The 27,721-nt window shown below is 39.4% G+C and overlaps 1 protein-coding gene and 1 pseudogene across 1 annotated transcript; one reads left to right on the top strand and one right to left on the bottom strand.

Moving 5' to 3' along the window:
- Positions 1-4,619: 4,619 nt before the first annotated feature.
- Positions 4,620-5,290, top strand: LOC131221583 (large ribosomal subunit protein uL30x-like; annotated as a pseudogene).
- A 21,720-nt stretch (positions 5,291-27,010) lies between these two features.
- On the bottom strand, positions 27,011-27,721 carry LOC131220205 (cysteine-rich repeat secretory protein 38-like). The gene has a single exon (XM_058215168.1). The coding sequence runs from the start codon at positions 27,719-27,721 to the stop codon at positions 27,011-27,013; it is 711 nt and encodes a 236-aa protein (XP_058071151.1).

Here is a 27,721-nt window from a genome sequence, read left to right as displayed (position 1 = left end):
ATCAGAATCATCAAAGAATGCATGAAATGATCCCAATTTTCAAAAATTTACTAAAAACCAATCTTGTTTCATTTTCAGCATTAACTCCATTCGGAATTATTGCAACAAAACAGGTTGGGGCTTTGTCAGTGTTATTTTATATAGGTGTTGAGAGTTCCAACTCCATAGAAGCAGAAACTTGTACTTGAGGCACCTACCCATTTCATGAAAATGTGTGTGTTTTTTTTTTCGGCTCACATCATCCAGATAATTATTCTACTTGACTATTGTGGGCATAACATCATTGAGGTGTATTCAATTCAGCAATCAACAAAGCAGTTGCCTGGTGTTGTTGGGTTCAAGTTGTCTGGAAAATTGAACAACAGCTACCGACTTAGTTTTAACTGTGACGCAAATGTTGAGGAAGCATGGGGTTGTTTCAGCAATTAACCATGGGTGCATGTGCATGCATGCTTTTGATTTATGGTCAGCATTTATAGTCAATATACTGCATCTTCCATTGACATGCTAAACCCAATCTTGTTTCAGGAACCTATTATGCTGCAGTTGTTGAGAACCGTGCAGATTTTCATGGTCGTGTGGTGGTTGATGTTGGTGCTGGTAGTGGTATTCTTTCATTATTTGTTGTGTAAATTACTACATTTTGTTGTGTAAAGATGTTGTGGGTGGAAGGCTAGGAAAGGAAAACATTTGTAGTTTGTTTTAGTAAATTAATTGTTTTGTTGATATTGTGTTGATTATTGTCTTGATGAATGTTAAATGGGTGAAATATGTACAGGTTCAATCATTTGTTGATAGAGAAATAAGGTTAAAAGTGAATTTAGCCTCAGTTGATGCCAACAAAGGCTAAATCCATCTTTAGTCTCAGTTACCTAAACTGAGACTACAAATCCCATGGCTAAAGGCTTTAGTCTCGGTTATTGAGAATCGAGGTTAAAAATAGATTTTGCTTCAATTGGAGGCAATTGAGGCTAAAATTTGATTTAGTCTCAATTGGAAACAATGGAGGCTAAAATTTTGATTTAGCCTCATTTTGAGAAAATTGAAGCTAAAAAGGTTCTTTTAGCTTTACTTGAAGAACCGAGGCTATAAAAGTCATTTTAGCCTCAGTTGCTAAAACCGAGGCTAAAGCCTTTAGCCACTGGTGTTTCAACCTCGGTTTGGATAACTGAGGCAAAACTGAGGCTAAAGGCTTTAACATCAGTTTTTAACCTTTTTAGCCATAGTTTTGAACAGAGGCTAAAGCCCTCTTTTCTTGTAGTGTTTAGTGGCACTTTGATATGTCTAAACGACTTTTCCTTAGGCCTTTACTGGCATTTTTGCGTATCTTTTCTAGGTGTTGTGGCAACCTTTTGTGGCGCTTTTTTATTCATTTATCGATGCTTTTTCCATCTTTTACTAGCGCTTTTTATAGTTTTTACCGGCATTTTTTCATATCTTATTGGCATTTGTTACATCTTTTACCGGCATTTGTTTCAACTTTTATTGGCGCTTCGTACAATTTTACTGGCGTTTTATACAGTTTTACTGGGGCTTTTACAAACTTTACTAGCAATCGTCAAAAGAGCCAGTAAAGGATAATAAGCGCTGGTAAAAGTATTTGTTTTAGTGGCGGCCATCAAAAACACCGTTAAAGAGGTTCGACCGCCGGTAAAAGATTTAGCGACGCCCCCCTTTAGCGGCTCAAGTACGACTGCCGGTAATTCTTTTTCGACGATTTTTTGGCCTTTTAGGGGCGTTTTTGGCCACTGGTAAAGCCAGATTTTCTTGTAGTGTATATCAAAGAAATGTTGGCCCCCACCATGAATATATCGCTTTTCATCGAGAAAAAAAAAAAGATGGTTTGGCCAATGAGGTGTACCACAATAGTAGCACTCAACATATACTTATGGCTCCCCTGATTTGTGGACCGGCCTCATTTTTGTGCAAGGTGATTTTGCAGTGGGGCCCACCATTTCCATGGCATGAGTTTATGTTGGCTGGAATGAATTGGTTGATGGACTATGTCTCCAAAATTTTCACACTAAAAGATACTGGTGACCAAATATGGGGCTTGTTTTAGGGTTCACTTAGATGCCAGGAAATTTTGTGAGTTGGAAGGGGATTACATGTAATTAGATTGTAGAGCTGTTTGGATAAACACTGTTGCCATAATTTTTTTAATATAAAAGGTATAGCCTTTATAGCCAAAAGGATATTAGACAGGGTAGAACATCATGGTTGACACATACTTATGATGTCCTAAACCTGGTGCATGACCTGTCGAACACAAAGTTTAGCACCCAGCACTCATATAAGTCTTGAGCTTGTGACCTTGCCAACAAGTTGGATGGTTGGAGTCATCATAGTGGAGTCCATGGTCAGTGAGTCTTATAAATTTTTTATTTTAAATGAAGTTAATAATTGTATTTTCCTTTCCATCCAACCATCGGAAAATAGTGTTTGTATTTTCCCTTCCATCCAACTGTCGAATAATCTAATCGGTCCTTGATCTCCACCATGGGATCCACCACCTCTTGATCCTACACCTACGCCAAAAGAGAAAGAGATTCGAAAGGATCCAAAGAAAGAAAAAGAGAGAAGGGGGAGTGCACTGAACTTGATTGATGTCTTGAATCAGTTTGGATGGTAGTGATGGTCTTGATCAGCGGTCCACCTCCACTCTTTCTCTCACTTTTATCAATGAGTGAACTAAGGATAGAAATTATGCATTAATGTACTTAAGATTTGGCTAGGTGAGGGCTATATGTAGAGGGGAAAGTCATTAGGAGAGATTTCTAGATTATTTCTTAAGTGGAAGCACCTCTTTAATTCAAGCTTGATTTATTCTACAAAAACATGATTTAAGGGTATTAATGACACCTTAATTAATCTCAAGTTACATTCTAGAAAATTAAAGGGCAAGATACCTGGCTCTGCATAATTTTAGAAAAAGTCATTTGACTTTTGTTCATGCACTTTATTATTAGTCTTAATTTAATCATTATTTTGGGTTGACTAATCACACTTAAAAGGGGCCTTAATGGTATTTAGATTAAGATTAATTGTTTCTAGAAAAAGTGTGCTTGCAAGCTCTCCTTAATTTTTGATACTTCAAGAAAAGAAGCATGATTCTAGTATTTGCATCGCTCATCATTTTCATACATAAGATTGGGTGCAGATTTGACCCAAAATGAGATGCCCCTTTCTTATTTCTTAAGAAAACAATGATATATTTTTTTTTGCGAAAATTAAAAGTCTACCAAATCAAAATGGGGCAATACGGCTAAGTAAATGTGCAATGAGATGAATAGTCCCGTAACAACGCGATCTCCAGTCATGTATCTTCATGAACTTTCATTCTCTCATAAAGCAATGATGAAGAATGATTAATAAAAGAGAAAAGTCAAAGAGAGATACGATCTTCAAATATTCCTTTAAATATATTCCTCCAAGTGGTAAAACAAGACTATTGATCCCTTGATCTCGAAAGAAAGTAATTGTTGATCTTTTGAGATAATAATTGCTAATAATAATCTTGCAAAAATGACACTTGGGCTGGAATTATCATCGCAACTAAATTATTATTGCGATCTCCAAAAGGAATTTTATATATATATATATATAAAACCTGAGCAGACTATCACCAAATGTTTTCGGATTATCTGTAATTATTGGAAGGCTATCGTTAAATACTTCTAGAGTATCTCCAATTATTTACATGTTATTACAAATTAATTATGGATCATTGTTGATTACCTATGAGATTATCGAGCACTAATTATTTCCAGACTATTATCAAATATCTGCGAGATTATCGAGATCCAATCATTTTCAGATTATTACTGATTATCTGTGTGATTATCGAGCACCAATTATTTCTGGACCATTGCCAATTATTCGCTATATTATCAAGAACAAATTATTTTCGGATTATTGCCGATGATCTGCGAGATTATCGAGCGCCAATCATTTTCGGACTATTTTTGATTATCGAGCGCCAATTATTTTCGAACTATTGCCAATTATTTCAGACCATTACTGATTATCTGCGAGATTATCGAATGCTAATCATTTTCGGACTATCACCGATTATATGTGAGGATATCCTCGATTATTCATGAATTTCTAAATATTATATACTCCAACAACTTATGAGTATAAACTGTGAATACTCTAACAACTTACATGTATAAATTGTAAATACTCCAACAACTTACAAGTATAAACGGTGAATACTATGACAACTTATGAGTATAAACTGTGAATACTCCAACAACTTACGAGTATAAACTGTGAATACTCCAACAATTTATGAGCATAAACTATGAATACTCAAACAACTTATGAGTATAAACTGTGAATGCTTCAAATACTTACGAGCCTAAATTGTGAATGCTCTAAATACTTGAGAACTTAAACTGTGTTGTGTTTGCTCCTAATACTTTAGAGCTTAAATCATATTGTGTTTGCTCCAATTACTCAAGAGCTTAAATTGTGTTGTGTTCGCTCCTATTACTTAGTTAAGAGCTTAAACTGTGTTTTGTTCGCTACAATTACTTAAGAGCTAAAACTGTGTTGCGTTCATTCTAATTACTTAAGAGCTTAAACTATATTGTATTCAATCCAATTACTTGAAAGGCCGATTTTATGTCAGCCCAACAGCTAAGTTGTTGTTCATCATCCGCATCCATGGCATTAATGCCATGCACCCAAAGACAAGAAAAATTCCTCAGCTCTTGCGTTTGAGACAGATATTTAATGGTGTGTTTCTGAGGGTCAATAAGGCCATTGTGAACATGTTGCATAGGGTTGAGCCCTACGTGACATATGGCTGTCCTAATTTGAAGAGTGTGAGGGAATTAATTTACAAGAGGGGTTATGGCAAGAAGCAGAGAATTGGTTTGACTGACAACTCTGTTATTGAGCAGGCGTTGGGTAAGTTTGGCATAATTTGCATAGAGGATCTCATTCACGAGATCATGACTGTTGGACCCCATTTCAAGGAGGCCAATAACTTCTTATGGCCGTTCAAGCTAAGGCACTGCTGGGTGGTCTTAAGAAGAAGAGAAACCACTACATTGAAGGAGGGGATGCTGGAAATAGAGAAAAGTATATCAACGAACTCATCAGAAGGATGAACTAACCCTTTATGCGAATTTTTCCTTCATTCCACGTTCTTCTATCGATAATAGAAATTATTAGTACTCATTTTTTCCCTGCAAGAGGGCAATATTTTGGAGAACATGGAAGTAGTTTGCAATTTTGTCACATTTGGATTTAGAATTAGAATTATGTTGTTTCATGAGTAGTGCATGTTTTTTTTTTTTTTTTTTTTTATTAAATATTCACCAATTATGCGTGAAAAAAAAAAACGTAAGAGCTTATACTATGTTTCATTACCAGAAAATGGGGAAAAGGCTATAGAAAAAAGTCGTAGCTAAAGAATTATGGCTACGATTATCGTCTGTAGCATGACCGTAGCCATTGGTACCGTACCCATAGGTCTTAAAGCTATGACTACGGATTTACTATAGAACCAATAATTACGAATTAAATCTGTAACTAAATGTACATACAACTATGGATAATATTTGTAGTTAAAAGTAGAAATACGCCAAAGTTAACAACAGCTATGGTTGCTGGATCAAGGACTACGAATAATATGCATAGCTATTTCCTATTAAAAAATGAAATTATAATAATGGTACCTCTTACCATTGCTAGTACATGCTCAAGTAGATCATGCTCTGATAGATCAACTCATCTAAGCTGATAAAGATAAAGACTTCATGGCTTACAAACTCATCTAAACTAATCTAGATTAATAATATAATAAATACATCACATTTAATTACATGCACAACGAGAGAGTATTCTGTCTTAAAAGCTCTTACAAGGGCCATCATGTCTCTCACACATGGTTAGTTAAGTTTTCAGGTTTTTAAAAGAAACTATATATATATATATATATATATATATATATATATATATATATATATATATATATATATATATATATATATATATATATATATATATATATATATCTTTCCCATCTTATGGCCCACCATGATGTATTTTTTAATCCATGTCATCCACCATGTGGACCACACCGCTGTCCATCCAGGGGCCCACCTTGTTACCCGTTTTCAGGTGGGCCTGGAAGAAGGAAAACACAAATGTCAACTGATCCAAAATAGGTGGGCCATACCCATGTGGGACCCACTCACCATGGTAGTGGTCTGGCTGGCCTACCGCACAGCAACTATATAGCTGTTATGATGTAAATCCACATCGTCCATTCATCTGGTGGGACCCACCTTGATGCTTATGCTATCCTCACCGTCCATGGGACGATGGGACCCACCAGGTGGGGCTCATCTAGACCGTCCATATCATGGGCTAGCCATGATACATGTGTTTTATTCCATACCGTCCAGATAAGCTGGACGGTGGAGTCTGCTATGAAGTATGTGTTTTAATCCACACGTGTGGACTGCACCATGATGCATGAGTTTATCCTCACTGTCCGTCTAGCTGGGACATGGACCCCACTGCTAATGTATGTTTTACATCCAAACCGTCCATCTGATTAGGACGTGGCCCACACCACACGTGTAGGGGTGAGACCCACCTTAATGTATTTATTTTGTATGCACACCGTCCATTCAGACATGCTGCGTGGGCCACCCCATGATGTATGTGCTGTATATGCACATCATCCATTCCGATGTGCTACGTGGGCCACCCCATGATGTATGTGCTGTATATGCAAACCATCCATCTGGACGGTGCTGCGTGGAGCCCAACCGTGATGTATCCGCTATCCAAGCTATCCATCTTCTAGACGGTGATGCGTGGACCCGTCATGTTATTAGTGTCTCATCCACGCCGCCCAGTCCAGCTGGACGTGGAACCCCACCTTTGATCTATGTATTTCAGTTGCATCATCCATCTATTGGCTGGACTGTGTGGGGCCCACCTTGAGGTATGTGTTGTACACACCGTCCCTCCATGGGACTCCACCGCGATGTATGTGTTTTATCCATCCCGTCAGTTCGGAATGGGCTGGATGTGGGCCCATCATGATGTACATGTTTTATCTGCACTGTCCATGGGACGTGGGCCCAACATGATGTACGTGTTGTATTTACTCTATCTGACCATGTTGGACATGTGGCCCATCTTGTTTGTATGTATTGTATATTCAAGCCGTCTAGACCATGAGGCCCACTGAGATATATGTGTTTTATCGGCATCATCTATCCAGATGGGCTAGACGTGGGCCCACCATGTTGTATGAATTTTATCTAGGCCGTCCATCCCTAGATGTGGACCTCGCCATGATGCATATCCGCACCGTCCATGGGGCGTGGGGCCACCGCCATATGTGGTGTATTCGCACTGTCCATGGCAGCGACCCACCCTGATGAATGCATTGTACATCCAGGCTGCCCATCCATTTTTCCTGGATTATGGGCTGCCCATTAGGCCCATTTTATGGTGTATTAGGCCCATGAGATGTGGCCCATTGCGATGTGTAAGGCCCATGGGTTGTGGCTTATTGTGATGCATTTGAGGCCCATGGAACGTGGCCCAATAAGATGTGATTGAGGCCCATATGTTAAGGCCCATATGATGTATTTGTGGCCTTTTTGGCGAGGCCCAATATGATGCATTTGTAGCCCATTTGACGGGGTCCGATGTGATGTATATTGGCCCATATGATGAGGCCCGATGTGATATATATATGGCCCATGTGTGAGGCCCGATGTGATATATATGAGGCCCACATGGTGAGGCCCAATGAGATGTATATGTGGCCCTTGAGTGAGGCCCACGGTGATGTATATTAGGCCGTTGTGTGAGGACATGGGCCCATTATACATGTGGCTTTATGAGGGCCACTCCTTGGGAGCAATGTTTGTTAAATGTCCACATTGATGAGCAATGATGGTTAAATGTCCACATTGTGACCTTCCCTAAGGACCTTTGTAAGGCCGATTATCGATACCATTTATGAGTACGTGATAGTATAGCATCATGACACATGCCCATACGCATCATCTGCATGCTTGATATGAGGAGTGATTGATCATTACACACGCCATTGGGCGGATTATTATGGGACTCCTTGAGAGACGGAGTTGCCCCACATGAGTGCGTAGTATGCGTATGTCACGCCCCAAACCCGAAAATCGGATTCAGAGGAATCTCAATCGCTAAATATGGTGCCGATAGCCTCCATAGTACCCCATTCTCGGCTCCCAGCGCTCATATGCCAAGTTTCGATCCTAGGATCATATAGGGAGGATTTTAAACATGAATTTATTTCATAAGAAGCATAACCACAAGTATACCCAAATCATAAGAACAACATCATTACCACATATCCACCAATATAATCATTTGAGTACAATACTAAAAAGGAAATACATGCATATAATAAAATCTCCAAAAGCTCTGCCACACGCTCCTGCCCCAGCTCGACTGCGTCCTATCGACACCTGCACGCATCTATCGTGCATAAGCTTATAAAAAGCTTAGAGGGTAGTGTAAGTGTATGCACAAGATAAGTGCCAAGTATTCAATGCAATGCTATAATCATACAATGTCAGAGTAATGCGAAAACATATTGATATGCCCATAAATACCATCAGCCTTATCCAGGTTATATGATGTAGAAATATAATAAAAATAATATCATATACTGATGAAGCAATGTAGATCAGCTATGCATGCGGAGACAATAAGGTAAACATCAGATGTTGATAATGCAATACAATATGTAAATCCTAATGAGTCTACAAATACCATCAGTCGTATCTAAGCCATATAAATGCAGAAACATAGTAACCCAAAATGCCATATGCTGCGCATGTAATGCGATATGCGGTGCGAATGGAATGACCATGCTGAAGTGTGAAGTCGGGATGATGGTACGTAATATCACAAGCTATGGGACCCACCACAAGGGACTTATATCCAAACCAGTCTCATACTTAAATTTGGATAGTTAGACTCAATGTGGTATACTCCTAATCTCAGGTTAGTCGCACGCCCCAACCGAAATCCTAGCCATTATGAAGGTATACGTAACAAATAGTTGCGCACCACCAGCCTGAGTGGATAGTGAATGAATAAATAAATGAGTATGCAACTCCTGCTCCACAAATCAGTATTGTACATCTCTGGGATCATCACCGGGGTTTAGTATACTCTACATGCAAATCTCCGCCCACTGATGCGCGACCATGCAAGTGGAAGAGACCTCACTATCCGCCTGACCATGCACATCGATAGCAGACCCATTCACGAGTTGGTCAAACTTAGCCTAACTATGCCCCTTACTCTCGAGCGGGTAAGGCCACACCCCCTCCCAACCAACTATGACATGGTGGGAGAAGTGGCCTCCTGGTATTCGGCACTCGAGCGCTCATGTATCCACTCGGTCTCGACATTGGGGCGTCTCTTGGCCACAGAGATTTAGAGACTTTCACTCATGGACATCTAAAGTGCTTAGATGCTCGAACCAAATATTTCTGGTGTCCCATCTAGCCATTCATGACATGCCTGTAAAGGCTACGACCCTGATGTCACTAGGGAGTACAGTAATCACAACACACAATGCAAGATGCATGAGTCATATAATCCAGTCATATATCAATCCTGCACATACCATGTGCTTATGTGAGATAACCTCCGCCTATCAGGGAGTCTCATAACAACCTGCCCAATGATATATGTAATTGTCAACCATATCTCATAACAAACATGCATTTGATGCGTATGGGCATGTATCATGATGCTTATACTGTCTCATACTCATAATCGGTATCAATAACCGGTATCGATAATCGATCTCGACAATATGGACATTTACCAACATTGCCCCCAAGGAATAGCCCACATAGAGCCTAACATATAGTGGACCCATGACTTCACACAAGGGCCAAAAATACAACACCATAAGCCTCACTCAAGAGCTTAATATACATCACGATGGGCCTTTCACATGGGCCTGACATACATCACAATGGGCTCCATAGCCTGACCCTCAAATGCACCACAATGAGCCTCATACAATCTTAATGGGCTGCATCACATGGGCCTAATACATCGGATGGGCCATGTCCCATGGGCCCCGAATACATCACAATGGGCCACAACCCATGAGCCCCAAACACATCGCAATGGGCCTCTCACACGAGTCCATTATGCATCACATTAAGGTGGGCCTCAATGGATGGCCATAAATATGTCACATTGGGCCTTATATATATCAAGTGGACCGTATCACATGGGCTCCATATACATCACAATGGGACTCTAGCATGGGCCTAATATACATTACAAAGGGTCACATCTCATGGGCCTTATATACATTACATTAGGCCTCGACAATCAGAAACGACCTCAACAATCAGAATCGGCCTCATCAAACAGAATCAGTCTTGATAATTGGGATTGGCCTCGACAATCAGGATCGGCCTCGACAAACGGAATCAGCCTCGACCAAATGGAATCGACCTTGACCAAATGGAATCGGCCTCGACAATCGGAATCGACGTCAACAATCAGAATCGGCCTCATCAAATGGAATCGGTCTCGATAATCGGGATCGGCCTTGATAATTGGGATCGATCTTGACAAACGGAATTGGCCTCGATAATCAGAATCGACCTCGACAAACAGAATCGACCTCGACCAAATGGAATCGATCTCGACTAAACAGAATCGACCTTGACCAAATGGAATCGGCCTCGACAATCAGAATCGAACTCAACAATCGAAATCAGCCTCATCAAACGGAATCGGCCTTGATAATCGAGATTGGTATCGAAAATCGGAATAGGCCTCGATAATCAGAATAGAAATCAGCCTCAACAATCGGCCTCGTCAAACGGAATCGAAATCGGTCTCAATAATCGGTACCAATGATTAGCATCGACGATCGGCACCGACAATCAGCATCGATAATCGGCACCGATAATCAGCATATAAACGATGCGAGGTCTATAGATGAACAGCCGATCAATCATAACATATATAGATCGGCCCTGGGCCGTGGTTATATTAAATTTGATAATGCGAAATCATCTTTCTATGGCGAATGGGGCCCACTTATCTAGGTTAACCCATAAGAGAATTATGAGAATAGGCATAACAAAGCCTAAGGGAAGGTCACAATGTCGATATCCAACCATCATTACCCATCAATGTGGATATCTAACTAACATTGCTCCCAAGGAGTAACCTACATAGGGCCAAACATATACTGGGCCCATGGCTTCAAATAAGTGCCTAATATACATTGCCATGAGCCTCACTCAAGGGTCACACATGTATCACAATGGACCACACCCATGGGCCTTGAATACATCACAATGAGCCTCGCCCATAGGCCTCGAATACATCACATTGGGCCTCACCCATGGGCCTCGAATACATCAGAATGGGCCTCACCCATGGGCCTCGAATGCATCACATTGGGCCTCGTCCATGGGCCTCAAATACATCACAATGCGCCTCGCCCATGGGCCTCAATACTAGGCCTCATATATTAAGTGGGCCGCACCAATGGGCCGTAAATGTATCACCATGGACCCCATACGTGGGCCTCATATACAACATGTGGGCCACGTGTCTGGGCCTATCAACACAAATACATGGGCCCTGCCCATCGGCCAAAATACATCATAATGGGCCTCATCTTATGGTTTCCAAATATGCAATGGGTGGGCCGCACCAATGGGCTTCATGTATATGAAATAGGCCGCACCGATGGGCCTCATGTATATCAAATCGAGCCCACCCTTATGTATTTTTGAGATCCGACCAATTCACAAGTTAACATAGAGATAAATGAAGTGAAAACAAATATCAGCTTAATTGGAAACTACTGTGGCCCTTAGATGTTTGAGCGGTGGATGTTACGGTCCATTATTTGAATGGTGGGGTCCACTTGAACTTTATATCTGACCCATCTTTTTTGCTCATGCCATAAAATGATATCTCAATATGGTTGGAAGGTTTAAATACAACACAAGCAACATGGTGAGTCCCATAGATAGATGGTGTGGATGAAACAGGTGGGACCCATGGAACTCGCTGTCGTCTGCACAACAGCTAGTGGTGGGGTCCACATAGCTGAAGCAGGTCCCACAGAAATGCTAACGTCAATAGAGCAGCTGTATAGTTGTGGTACGTGCAACTTTGCTGCTTAAAGAGGACTGAGGTGGGTCCCATGTAGGGCCCACCATAACATTGTATTTATATATTATATTATATAATATATATATATATATATATATAATACAATATAATATATTTATATATATAATCGTCCAGGCCTTAGACGGCCTGGACAATGCATACATCAAGTGTAGCCCCACGCCAGGGGTGGGTCCCATCGTCCTTGGATGGTGGACACGTCACATGCATCATGGCGTGGCCCAGCTAATGGATGGATGACGAGGATGGTCTCATGACCCTGATGACGTTTCTAGGGCAGCTGCCTAGCTGCTACATGTTGCAGCTCAAGGAGCAGAGGTGGGTCCCATGTGCAGGCCAACGTGCAAGCCACCCTCCCCATAATGCATATTATATTAATATATTAAAATAATATTTATCTTTTTCTCTGCACCGTTAGCCACCCCACTATCAGTTAACACTTCACTATTAGCCACCTCCACTGACGGACGGTGTGGCATATACCTCATCAAGGTGGTCCCACATGGCCCACCTATTTTGGATCAGCCTGATATTTGTGTTTTCTCATCATCCAAGCCCACTAGATGGCATGGATAAAACAGATGGATGACGTCGATTTAAAGGGTATGATCAAGGTGGGCCACACTGTCTTGGGGTGGACGGGGTGGATTATACTAAATACATCAAGGAGGGCCCCACCCACACGTGTGGAGTGGGCCACGTTCTCGATGGACGGTTGGGATGGCATATAAACATCACGGTGTGTCCAACATGGATGGGGTCCACCGATAGATGGCTTCGATGTAAACATCATGGTGGGCCACACCTCATCATCACCATTACCATACAAAAAAAAAAGAAAAGAGAGAGAAAGAAAAAAGGGAGAGATCGGATGGTGGTGGAGGGACCTCGCCACTATGGGCCCTCCATGATCACAATACATACATAAAAATGGGTCCCATCACAAGTGGGCCTTCTAATAGCAAATTAATGGTGGATCACCCACCTATCGGCCTTCTCCTTAGCTCTTTGAACTCCTATACTTATTAGCTTGCCTTTTAATGGAGGTTGATGGAGGATGAATGGTTGAGATGAGAGATGAGTGAGTAGAAAAGTGGGCCACACATGTTTGCTCTTGGAAATGCTTGGATATTGGAATTTGCTCTTGGGTGTTTGGAGAATTGCTTAGAGAATGAGAGAGAGAGAGAGAGAGAGAGAGAGAGAGAGAGGGAGGTGATGGATTGATAAGGAATGGTGGGATGGGTGTTGTAAGGAATGGGGATGGGAAGGTATGGGTTTAGTTAAAAATTGTGTAAAAGAGGGATGGGTAGGGAGAGAGAGAGAGAGAAAGAGAGAGAGAGAGAGTTGACTTGTGGAAAGAGGGAATGGTCATTGTACTTGTTGTAGGGTGAGGTGGTATTGAGGTATGGTAGTGTATTTGACTTGATTTGATGTGAAGGGTCGTAGAGATTCTCTCAGAATTCGCAACGCGCAGCATTTTTCTCGAGATGAACGCGGGCCCACATCTCCTGGCCTGGGTATCGGATCGGTGCGCGAGTCACGACGTTGGAACCGCGGTGACGGTGCGGTCGCTAAGGTACAAGTCTCAGGTTTAGCCGACTCTGAAATATGGGACATGATTTAAGGTTACGCGCAACTATCGATAACAGATCACTGGTCATCAAAATTCGACTAGGAGGACCGCGGAAGCCTACGGAATAGTACGAGATAGGATACAGGCCTCACAGTGCAGGTTTGATGCATGATTGGATGGAATGACTCATGCATATCACATTTTGGGATATGATTACTGTACGCCCCAGTGACATCAGGGTTGTGGCCTCCACAGGCATGTCATCGATGGCCAGATGAGACACCGAAAATATTTGGTTCAAGCATCTGGTCACATTAGATGTTCGTGGGTGAAAGTCTCTGAACCTCCGTGGACAGGAGACACTCCAACATTTAGACCGAGTGGATATACATGAGCGCCCGAGTGCCGAATACCAGTACGCCGCATCTCCCACTGTGTTGTGGTCGGTTGTAAAGGGGTGTGGCCTTATCCGCCGGAATAAGGGGGCTGTAAGCTAGGCTGAGTTTGACCAGCTCCCAAATGGGTCTGCTATCGATGAGCCGGGTAAGTATTGGTATGCTGCTAGTAATGGGTAGTGAGGTCTTTTCCACTTGTATTGATGTACGGCTAGGGAGGTGGCAGCCAGTGTGGAGTGTACTAGACCCTGGTGATGATCCCAGATATGCACGGTACTGATATGTGGACTTATTGAGCAGGAGTTGCATAATTAATATTTTACTCATTCATTCATTCATTCACTATCCACTCGGGCTAGTGGTGCGCAACTAATTGTTATGTGTACCTTTGCAATAGCTAAGATTTCGGTTGGGGCGCGCGACCAACCTGTGATTAAGAGTTTACCACATTGAGTCTACCTATTCAAATTTAGATGTGAGACTAGTTTGAATAAAAGTTCCTTGTGATGGACCCTATAGCTTGTGATACTATGTATTATCATCCTGGCTTCATACTCCAGCTTGGTCATTTCATTCACACCGCATATTGCATTGCTTCCTCAGTATATGATATTGGCTTATTATGTTTTTTATATTGCATAGCCTGGATAAGACTGATGGTATTTATGGACTTACCAGCATGCTTCCGCATTGCTCTAATATTATATACTTGACACTTATTTTGCGCACACACTTACACCACCCTATAAGCTTTCTATAAGCTTATGTATGATAGATGCGTGCAGGTGGCATTAGGTCGCAGCAGCGTTGAGCTTAGAGCATGCAGCTGTCTTCTAGAGCTTTGATTTACGATATATGTATTTCTCTTTCAGCACTGTATTCAAATGTTTATATTAGTAGATATGTGATGATGATGTTGCCTTTGTGATTTAGGTAAACTTGTGGTTATGCTTATTACGAGATAAGTGTACGTTGAAAAAATCCTCCTTGTAGGATCCCAGGATCGGAATCTGGAGTATGGGTGCTGAGAGCTGAGAATGGGGTACTTGTTCACACCCCAAGTATAAGGTTGTGATGTAGTAATAAACTCAGTAAGACCGAGGTCGAATCCACAGGGACTGAAACCTGTACATAGTCTAAAAATAACCAGAACTAGAACTACAATGAGATGAAATCTAAATCAAGTAAATATGAGGGTATAATGGTGAAATAGGAAACTAAAATTTGTAGAATTTAAAGGTGAGAAACTAGGGATTCAGAGGATCCACTTGCAGAGATCAGGGAGATTTATGCTTGATTCATGAACACAACTAGACTTCGAGTCCTATCTTCATTCAGTTGAAAGATATATCACTAAAGCACAATCTGAACTTCTTTTGACATAGTTTTCAAAGAGATGAAAGGTGCGAGGATTAGAGTTGATTCCTTCACAAAACCATGCCCATGAGACAAAGCAAACAACAAAACTAAACCAATCCATAACCAATCAAAAGATGTATGAATGTTAGGAAGGATTCCATCATCCAACCATGTTTAAGGGGTAATGGTGAACAATAGGGCTTCCTGATTTCACAATAAAAAATAAGGGAAAGGAAATACTCAAAGCCATTACAGATCTATTGTAATTTTAGTCACAACAAACCATTAAAAACTGAAAGTATTTCTATTAATTAAACTAAAATCGACATAAGTTCAGTCTAACATCAATCAGAGCCGTAGAATTATTCCCATCATGCCACAAGAGGTTTAGCAAATCATAAACATGGTTAACTAAAATCCCTAAAACAAAAACATTAAAGGAGCAGAAGACTAAGATAAAGAAGAAGAAGAAGACTTTGGCCAGCCCATGGTCTCTCTCTCCTCTATTCACACCCAAGCTCGCCTTCACGGCTGCCCAAAGATCAGATACCCTCTCCCACGTCCTTCTCTCTTTTTTTATAGCCACATAGAAGTCGATGGGAGAGCTTTTACGCAGCTACAGCATGCGCAGCAAAGAAAAACACAAACTAGCTGCGTTTGGATGGGAGTTTTGGACGGTACACGGCCAAGAAACCCATTCTAGCTCCATGGTTGGGGTAGAGACCCCCTGCTCGATCTTTTCGATGGTTCAAATCATTCAACCGACGATTATCTAGGCCGTACAACGCCTCACTGCGGCCGAATTTCACAGATGCGGGCTTCCTGCAAATTTTCTTGCGCTGACATGCTTGGTAGCCCCACAGTGATGTTTTATCGAAAATCCACCCCGCTCATTAGATTCCTGATGAAATTTCAGTCGGAAAGGAGTAGTTTTGGTCGAGTTTTGGTGTATTCCACTGTATAAAATCAACTCGCCATTCATCCTGTGTTTTCTGATGATCCACGTGTGTACATGTGCACGGGGCTAAAAGGAAAGCTTGACAAGGGGCGTGGGCCCCCTCTAGAGTGAATGAATGGTTCGGATCATTGATACGGGTGATGGGAGGGGCCCACTACATAAAAATGGATGGACAGCATCCGCCTGCTGTCTCCATGTGTGAGACGGATCGGGTCAGTGGGCACTAACCGGTTGTCTCGGTCCAGTGCACATCGTGTGCACTTGTGCACTGTGCACTGGCGCTGCCAGTGGGGTCCACTCATGATGTATATATGAAATATGCTCTATCCATCCATTTTACCACCTCATTTAAGGGGTTGAGACCAAAATTGAAGTATATCCTGATATCATGTGGACCCCAAATCAGATATCTGTGGGATGATCTATCTGTTGGGTCACTTTCACATCGATCTAATGGCTGAAATTTGATGTGTACGGTTAATTTATGGCCCTCGGGCCATATATAAAGTTTTAAGCCGAAAGGATGGTGGGAACCCTATGATCCTGCATTCAGAAAAACTTTCAGGCCACTTGAACTTCAATCACTTGATTTTATTGGATCTTTGGCATGTAAACTCTTTGATCTTGGTCCCCTGAGGTCTGTCCCTTACCTTGGTGATTTCTGAGCGTTAAATCTAGGCTAGCACTCTTTTAAGTCCAAGCTCCTAAATTCACCTTACAACTAAAAACATGATTAAAATAGGACGTTAAGCATTATCATGTTCGTAAAACTATGTGATTACTGGGGTCTAATATGCAATATTTGACCCTTAATAGTACTACGGAGACTGTAGGCACTGGATTCAGAGATCGAAAATTTTGTGAGCCGGGTTTCCAAGTTTGGGGCGTGACAGGATGGGTTAGATGTCATACTTGTACAACATCAGTCCTAAAACGGCCTAACTATATGTCTTAGAGGGGGGGTGAATAGGACTATGCCAAATTATAATTATAACAGTGGAATAAAATAAAGAGATAGCCAAATAAAATAAATCAATTTACAATGCTGAAATAAAATCAACATCAATAAACAAGTATTGAGGGGTTGATACGAATTCAATTCTAAGGACAACCTTACACTATAAAAACCAAGAGTTTATGGCAGGACAACCTTATTTCTAGAACGTCCTTTATATCAAAAACTCAATCTAAAGAGAAATAAATAAATAGCAAGGAATTGAAATAAATTGCAGGAATTTAAATCAAAATTATTACAACATTCCATACACTTGCTTGAAATGTAAATTTTACAACATTCACATCCACACATACATCCCACAAACTTGAATGGTATAAGATATAAAACTTAAGCAAGCATTCAAACCACAAGACAAAGGATTGCAGTGGTTCGCCTGTGTGTACACCAACTATTTCACAACAGCCACACAAAATGCTACTCCTCTCCTAATATCCTCACACAGGGGATATTAGCATTCACTAACAAAATAGGTTTCACAGGTTCACCTAAAACCTTCACAATTGTGTCTCTTTAACTTGGGCTTACAAAATCCAAAAACCCACACTTTCTGAGTTTTCTGACTCTCCTCAGATAACCACATAATGAGATTTTTCTGCCGAATCTCAAACAAAAACCAAAAGAATAGAAATTTTACATAAACGTAAAATACCTGGATTTCTCCTTTCATAGAAGCCCGGAAGAACCAATCGGAGTAGAAGTTCGAATCAACGTTCAATGTCCAATACTCACTTAAAATGGTTCTAAGTTCTAATTGATTTTAAATTAAATCAAATGGGCTAGCTCTATTTGATTTTGATTCCAAGAAGAAGGAATTACAGAATTTCTCCTTTTCAAATCAGATTGGAATGTAGATCAAAATCAAATAAAAATAAGCTAACAAAAGAAAATATTAATTATGCACAAAGTAGCTTAAAATGAACACTAACTTATCTCAGAGTGGAGCCTTGAATTTCTTTGAATTGAGTTATGAAATTCTGAGATTCGTGCTCAATTTATAGAAGCAGAAATCACGTCTACGACTGGTCTTAGGGAAACTTCGACTGGTCGTAGCTTTAACGGCATTTTGAATTTTTAAGCGCGATCTTTGAAAATCGTTCTACGACTGATCGTGGGGTGTCTACGACTGGTCGTGGACCACCTACGACTGGTCGTAGATGACCCAGGACTGGTCGTAGACTGCATGAGTTGGTCGCTGTAGTTTGAGTCGAGGACCCACGACTGGTCGAAGTTCGAGTCATGAACACACCTACGACCGGTTGAAGGACCTCCAGGACTGGTCGTGGGCTAACCAAAAAATTTTAAAAATCTTCAACAACTTAGGACTGGTCATGAAATTTCTTGGACTAATCGAACCAGTGCTAAGACTAGTCGAACAAGGTCTAGGACTAGTCTTAGAACAGACCAAATTCATATATAAGCATACAGTTTGAATTATGTATCTGAAATAACCTACCCTAAGGTTAATCTAAGGTCAATCATACCTGGGGCATGAAGTATGGACATTGAAACTCCATTCTATCAAATGATTCTTGACCTTTGAACTTTATAAAGCTTGAGATCTCTACTTGATGTAGCTTGATCTTGAGATCTTCGAAAGCTTGACATCAAACTTCAACTTGAGTTGCTCTTGAGTCTTGAAATGTACTTGAGTCTTGTACTCTTTATTGATGTAGCTCTGAACATTGATGTTTACAGTACATGTCTTGACTTGGCTTGAAGTCGATCATTGTACTTAACTTGAAGCACTTGTGAAGCAGTGTCTGGAACATATATAACAACATACAAACACAAGACACAAATAGAGTTTTGGCACAACAACATTTGACAACTGAAGGAGCATGAGACCATAGCACTTACAATCTCCCCCTTTGTCAAATTTGTGACAAAACACTCTCAAAGAAAATAAGAGAAGCACAACATGTTCAATAAAGAATCATGCACCTGTTATTATAAACTAGCACACACATTCATTTAGAGGCAAGTCTCCTCTATACTCCTCTATACTTAGTACTCTCCCTAAGTAGCACACATAGATATTCAAAATAAAAAAATACTACTTAATCCATAGCCAATTAGCTTCAAAAAGTCTTCTCCCCCTTTTTATCACAAAATGACAAAGGAAGAACACAAGGATTATAAAGATAATTAGGAGAGCAAAGTAAGTAAGAGATGAAATAAAGTCCATACATCCAAATATCAAAGACCAGTCAGGTCCATAGACAAATAAAAACAGTCATACAAACCAAGATAAAGCAAAATAATATATGAGTTATCACAGACCAGCAAATAAAAACATTCAGTCAGATCCTGAAGGAGTAGGAATAGATGGATCAATTTTGTACAAATCCTTAGTAAAGCGCCACATATACTTGCGCATATAAGCAAATTGAGAAGTTTGGGTTACATGTATTTCAGCCACCTGTTCCTCAAGAGAACACAATCTCTCATTAAAGCCAGGCGGCACAAAGTCAGGATCATTTCGAAATTTAGATTATATTTCATCAAATATATTGTCCATATTAATATTGTCTGGAGGAAGATTATCATCCTCTTCTTCATTCACACCTGCTGCTCCACCTTCTCCAACATCTACTTGGCCCTCAGCCAATCGCAACTTCATTTTGTTTAAGTTAGAGTTATTGAAAATGAGGTGTTGGATAGGAGCCTCTCCAACAGGCATAGCGACTAGCATGTGAGTAGCTAACACAGTCATTAAGTAAGCAAAGGGAAGATCACTATGACCTGGATGGATAGGGAACTGAATGACGGAATGACATATTAAAGAGGGCAGACAAACATTTGCAGTCAGTTCTGTTTGTTACCAGAACGAGGATACAGATTAGAAGTAAAGATACGATGCAAAACTCTGTATCTGGGTAACACATATTTGATTGCGAGGGCATTCCCGTTCTGAGTCCATTGAGCATCCATGTTACAAATTGCTCTAGTATAAATACGTTTTTTATATTCAGAAACTTTCTTAGCTAGAGTGCTAGGTGGAATACCATCATTATTAACAGGTATATCCATAAGGCCTGAAATTAAATGATGATCAACAGGAAAAGGTCCTTCTCTAGTAGCAATAGAGAAAGTTAATTATTCAGTAGAAAATTTAGATATGCATGTAAACATGCTCTGCACAATGGATAGGTATGCCGCCCCGCCCCAACGTAGGATGTTATCCTAACTTATAGATTGGAGAAGAGGAAGGAGACCGAAACGAGCAATGTGATCCAAATCAACGGCTTTTTCCACAATGACATTATGCAGACGCAAATCACGCACATAATATGGATCATCTTCGGGAGACCAAAGATGGCGTCTTGTAATAGGATTTGATCTGGATGATGAGGGACCTCTAGTATTTTTCTTTTTCCCTCTAGAGTCCATATTCTTGAATAAAAACAAGAAATCTCAAGTAGAGATGGGATTTTCTAGATAAGCAAATGGAGAAGAAAACCCCAAAAAGCTCAAGACAAACTTGAAATCAACTACTCCAATGAAGAAATTGAAGAAAATAAACCATGAATCTACAAGAAAGACAAGCAAAATGCTCTGACCTGGTTGAATCGAACACTAGGGTTCGACTAGTCATAGCTCGACTTATTGGAGAGAAAAGTGAAAATGAGGAAGAAGAGAAATTTCTCCAAATTAAAGAGGTCAGCGCACTCCACAACCGGTCTTAGAAAATACACGACCGGTCGTACCACGACTGGTCGTGTACGACCACGACTGGTCGAGTACCGGCCAAAAATTGTATTTTTCAGCGAATTTAAAAATTTAACCATAAAAATAAATAAACATATATACAATATGTTACAATTATGCAAGAATATTCAATATAAATTGCACATACCAAGGTCAAACTTTAATTTATTGAACCTGCTTTTATCAAATGGTTTAGTGAAAATGTCAGCAAGTTGAGTCACGGTTGGAATGTATTCCACAGATATTATTTTTTCTTCCACTAATTCACGAATGTAATGATACCTAATGTCAATGTGCTTGGTACATGAATGCTGGATTAGATTTTTAGAAATATTTATTGTACTGGAATTATTGCAATATAAAACCATTGAGTCCTGTGCAATTCCATAATCGCTTAACATACGTTTCATCCAAATAAGCTGAGTACATGCATTGCTTACTGCGATGTATTCAGCCTTAGCAGTGGAAAGCGATATAGAACTTTGCTTCTCGCTAAACCAAGAAACCAAACAATTTTCAATATAAAAACAACCACCACTAGTTGATTTTCTGTCATCTATATTATCAGCCCAATTAGCATCTGAGTACCCAGCCAACTGAACATTAGTATCATATGGATACCAAAGACCCAAATTAGCAGAACTTGCGACGTATCGCATAATTTGCTTAACAACAATTAAATAAATTCTTTAAGATTAGACTGATATCTAGCGCAAATACCAACACTAAAAGCAATATCAGGTCTACTAGTAGTTAAATAAAGTAAACAACCAATCATGTTATGATACAATTTAGGAAGTACATCTTTACCTGTAGAGTCTTTTGAGAGTCTTAAAGTTGTACTCATGGGAGTATCAAAATTCTTACCATTCTCAAATCTAAACCTTTTAATCAAGTTCAAAGCATACTTGGTTTGAGAAATAAAAATTTCATCAGGTTGTTGTTTTACTTGTAACCCTAGGAAATAATTTAATTCTCCAACCATGCTCATCTCGAACTTAGATTTCATTAAATTTGCAAACTCAATAGTTATGTTAGTACAAGTTGATCCATAAATAATATCATCAACATATATCTGAACCATTAAAATATCATTGTTGTGTTTCTTAACAAAAAGCGTCTTATCGACACTACCCATTTGAAAATTATGACTGAGTAAAAACTTAGTCAATTTCTCATACTATGCCCTGAGAGCTTGTTTTAGACTATAGAGAGCCTTTTTAAGATGGTATATATGATCAATTAACTTAGGATCTTCAAACCTTGTAGGTTGTTCAACATATATCTCTTTATGTAAATCGTCATTCAAAAAGACATTCTTTACATCCATTTGATAAATATTAAATTTTCTATAGCATGCAATGGATATAAAAGGTCTGATTGATTCAAGGCGAGCAATTAGGGCAAAGGTTTCATCATAATCGATGCCTTCAATTTGAGTGTACCCTTGTACAACCAGTCTTACCTTGTTTCGAATTATATTTCCAAGTTCATCAGACTTATTTTTGAAAATCCACTTTGTTTCGATAATGTGTTTATTTTTAGGTCTAGGAACGAGATACTAGATATCATTACGAACAAATTGATTAAGTTTTTCCCGTATGGCAACTATCCAGTTTTCGTCAGAAAGAGCTTTTTTTACGTTAGATGGTTCAATTTGGGATGTAAAACATACATAATTACATATGTCTTCTAATTGTCTACGAGTGCGCACACCAGTGAGAGGGTTTCTAAGAATCTGAGTAGTTGGATGATCTTTAACAGTCCTTAATTAAGAATTAATTTGATTTGATGAATTATCTGGTTTGTTAATTAAAAGAACTTCATCATTATCTGGACTAGGGGCAGGTGTATTCAATTGGTCATCAATGACCACATTAATGGACTCTTGAATCACACCGTTCCTGTTGTTCAATAAATGATATGCACGACTGTTTAAAGAGTATCCTAAAAAGATCCCTTCATCACTCTTAGTGTCGAACTTTCCCAAATTTTCACGGTCATGTAAAATATAGCACTTGTTGCCAAAAATCCGAAAGTATTTAACAGTAGGCTTCTTATCAAACCAAAGTTCGTAAGCCGTTTTATTATTAGATTTACAAGTATAAACCTGGTTAATAATATAGCAGGCAGTATTCACTGCTTCAGCCTAAAGATTTCTAGGGAACTTCATACTATTTAACATTACGTTTGCCATTTCTTGAAGCACTCTATTTTTTCTTTCCACAATTCCATTTTGTTGTGGTGTTTTGGGCACAGAGAATTCATGCGATATTCCCCGATCGCTACAAAATTTCTCAAAACTACTATTCTCGAATTCAGATCCATGATCACTACGGATCTTACTGACATGAGAACCTTTTTCAATTTAGATTTGTTTGATGATCTTTTTCACTTCATCAAGGGTTTCTGATTTGTCCCTTAAAAACGTTACCCAAGTGAATCTGGTATAATCATCTACGATAACCAAGATGTATTTTTTGCGACCTCAACTCTCCGTTCTAGTTGGTCCTACAAGATCGATGTGGAGTAGCTCGAGTGGTCTTGATGTGGCATTGGAGTTCACCTTTTTGTGAGAGCTCCTAGTTTGTTTACCATACTGGTATTCACCATATATTGTGTCTACTTTTTGCAACTTTGGTAGACCTCTAATTAGTTCTACTTTGCTCAATCTGTATAAATTCCGGTAGTGTACATGTTCAAGGTGTTTATGCCATAAATCTGTCTCCTCGGTATGGACCATGTAGCACGATTGATTAGATGAGCTACCATCGCTTATAATATAGCTGTTTTCAGAAGTTCTGTGACCAGTTAATATAACAGAACCCTTTTTGTTTATTATTTCATAACCTTGATTGGAAAATTTCACACTATGGTTGTTATCGCATATTTGAGATATGCTTAACAGGTTGTGTTTTAGCTCCTCAACATATAAAATGTCTTTAAATAAAGGGAGGTCATAGAGTTGGACTGTACCTTTGCTAATAATCTTGCAATTACTACCATCACCAAATGTGACTGACCCATCAATCATATCTTTTAGATTGGTGAATAAAGCCTTGTCGCCTGTCATATGCCTGGAGCATCCACTATCTAGGTACCACTTTGAATGGCTTGTTGCTTTGAAAGCAGTGTGGGCAACCAAGCAAGCAACTTTAGGAACCCATTTCAGAACTGTTTTGGGTTTAGGAGTATAGTTGGTCTTCTTCTGTCTGTTGTTGTACGAATGACCTACTAAGTTAGATTTTAAGAGCTCTTTGAATAAATCAACCATTTTTTCAGCTAGTGGGTTTTGGTTCTGATTTTTAAAGTTGACATAGCTGCTTTTAGGTTTTTGAAAAGCTTTTATACTTTTAGAAAAACCTTGATAAGTACTTTTCCCTTTTGAGTTTGAGGTCTCTCCTTTCACAAACTTTGGAGGAGTGTTCTTTTGTTTAGGAGGTATATTCTTATCATAGCCCAACCCAGATCGATCGCCACATTTTCTTGATCCAGATAATAGTTTTTCTAACTTTGGATCACCTTGGGCATATCTCCATGTGTCCTTTAAACTCAGAAGAGAAGATACTTTATTTTTAAGTTTCTCATTTTTAGATTTCAGATTTTCAATTAGGAAGGTTTTGAATTCTAAATCGCATTTTGATTTTTCAAAACAATCTGTAATTTGGAATTTTTCTAAAACAAGTAATTCAAAACATTCTTTGAGTTTAAAAAACTTTTCTTTTTGAAGTTTAAGTTTGACAGCAATTTTACAACTTTCCTTGTATAGGGCATTATAAGCATCTTGAAGATCATCTTCATTTTCACATTCACTATTCAGATTTTTCTCACTAGTTGAATCATCATGATCTGAAAAAGTGAACTTGGCTAGAGTCATAAGGGCTTTAACTTCATTGCTCGACCCAGTTTCAGAATCTTCTAATTCAGAAGAAGCTTCAGGATCAGATGATTCATCCCAAGTAGCCAATATACCCTTCTTTTTTATTTTGTCCTTCTTAGGACATTTGTTTGCTAAGTGCACGTACTCTTGGCAGTTATAACATTGACTATCTTTCAAAGACTTTCAATTTGTAGATTTAGATTTAGATCTTTTCTTATCATTTGATTTTTGAAAATCTATCCTTTTCTTGCTTTGAAAATCTTGTAAAACTTTTTCGCTAAAAGAGCCATATCGTCTTCAGAATTTTCTAAATCCAAGTTTTCTTGATAAATACCTTTAGAAGATTTAAGAGCGATGGATTTACTTTTAGGAGCTTTAACGTTTAACTCATAGGTTTGTGAAGAACCAACTAGTTCTTCTACCCTCATATTATCCGTATCACGAAGTTCCTGGATCGCGGTTACTTTAGAGTTGAACCGTTCAGGAAGAGAGCGTAGTATCTTTGCACACACTTTACTTTATGGGATTTTATCGACAAGACCCCATATTGAGTTTACAATGTCATTTAATCTTGTGTAAAAGTCTATAAACATTTCATTTTCCTCCATATGAATTTCTTCAAATTTGGTTGTGAGGAGTTGGACTTTAGATTTTTTTTTTTTACAATTGTAGTACCCTCGTATGTTATTTCTAATATATCCCAGGCTTGCTTTACAGTATCACAGGATATGGTTCTTTTAAACTCATCCGGTGATAGTGCGCAAGTGATTGCATTTAGTGTTTTTGCATTGGCACTACTCTCATTTTTCTGAAGGGTGGTCCAAGAGAAATAAGGAGTTACTCTCATTGATTTTGAACCATCGATTCCAATCACTTCAGTGATAGGAGAATTCCATTCAGTCACTGTGTCTTGCCACACACTCTCATCCATTGATTTGGGGAAGATCCTCATCCTAACTTTCAAAGAAGCATAGTTGGAGCCATCAAAGGGTGGAGGTCTAGTGACTGATAGGCTATCCAAATTTGACATCTTTTATATAGCTTAGATCGTTAGCTAAGGAAATAAATCCAAATAAAAAGTAATGAGAGTGATTTATTAAGCTCTGATACCACTTGAAACAGCCTAGCTATACGTCCTAGAGGGGAGGTGAATATGACTATGCCAAATTATAATTATAACAACGGAATAAAATAAAGAGATAGCCAAATAAAATAAATCAATTCACAATGCTGAAATAAAATCAACCTCAATAAACAAGTATTGAGAGGTTGATACGAATTTAGTTCTAAGGACAACCTTACACCATAAAAACCAAGGGTTTATGGCAAGACAACCTTATTTCTAGAACGTCCTTTGTATTAAAAACTCAATCTGAAGAGAAATAAATAAATAGCAAGGAATTGAAATAAATTACAGGAATTTAAATCTAAATTATTACAACATTACACACACTTGCTTGAAATGTAAATTTTACAACATTCACATCCACACATACATCCCACAAACTTGAATGATATAAGATATAAAACTTAAGCAAGTATTCAAACCATAAGACAAAGAATTATAGTGGTTCGCCTGTGTATACACCAACTGTTTCACAACAGCCACATAAAATGTTACTCCACTCTTAATACCCTCACACAGGGGATATTAGCGTTCACTAACAAAATAGATTTCATGAGTTCACCTAAAACCTTCACAATTGTGTCTTTTTAACTTAGGCTTACACAATTCAAAAACCCACACTTTCTGAGTTTTCTAGCTCTCCTCAGATAACCACATGAGGTGAAAAAGGCCTCAAGAACTTGCCTGATGTAGTAGTTGTGGAAGAAGGCCGTGGAGGCAGTGCTGCATCAGCTGCGTAGAAACGCTGCACGTCGTATCTCAAATTACAACTTGCTCCTAAAACTCTCCCACCTTGCTTTCCATTTTGCAGCATGACGGAATCTCAGAGATAGCATGTTGTAAGCAATTTTTGCAGTCATCTCTTGCCAAATGCTGGCCGCACTGTACAAGCCCATATATCGTCTGAAAGCTCGTAAATTTCACTTCCCCAGTCGCGAACATAGGCCTCCAAGGGATTTCGGTTGCATCTCTCACAAGCTTAGCCATTAAACCATCCAAGACCAGATTGAACCCATTTGGGTCCGTAACGTTTTCTGTATTCGACGTGTTAAATCCTTTTAATGATTTATCTGTCGGATCGTAAACTGAGTAGATCCTCTTTTCTGAGTAGTGTAACATACATGAATCGTACCATATAATAGATGTCCTGTTAGGGCACCTTCGTGTGATTTCTTGACTGGCCTCATGGATGCACTTCTTGCAAACTTCCCCAGTAACGTCTCCCCTGCAAAGGTAGAGGGCATGGGCAATATCTGGGTCTTCACCTTTCTCCCTATAAAGGAAGGGCGATGTACCAGCATTTGCAGTTAGAATAGAGAAGACTTCTTCCAAGTTCCATTGGAAAGTGGTATTGCCTCTGTAACTAGCTGTATTTTCACAAAATTGGTAGAAGGGGTCTTCGGCTTTGCTGGGATTACACAGGAGTAATAGATATTGGATCATGATTAAGAGAAGGAAACCCAAGGCTTTGGATGTGAAAATTGGCAT

Source organism: Magnolia sinica, chromosome 12 (assembly GCF_029962835.1).
Source record: "Magnolia sinica isolate HGM2019 chromosome 12, MsV1, whole genome shotgun sequence".
Lineage (NCBI taxonomy): Eukaryota > Viridiplantae > Streptophyta > Magnoliopsida > Magnoliales > Magnoliaceae > Magnolia > Magnolia sinica.
This window is presented reverse-complemented; position numbering and strand designations above follow the sequence as displayed.

Excerpts from the sequence above, each read along its gene's own strand:
- LOC131220205 (XM_058215168.1), bottom strand. The coding sequence starts at position 27,721 with ATGCCAATTTTCACATCCAAAGCCTTGGGTTTCCTTCTCTTAATCATG.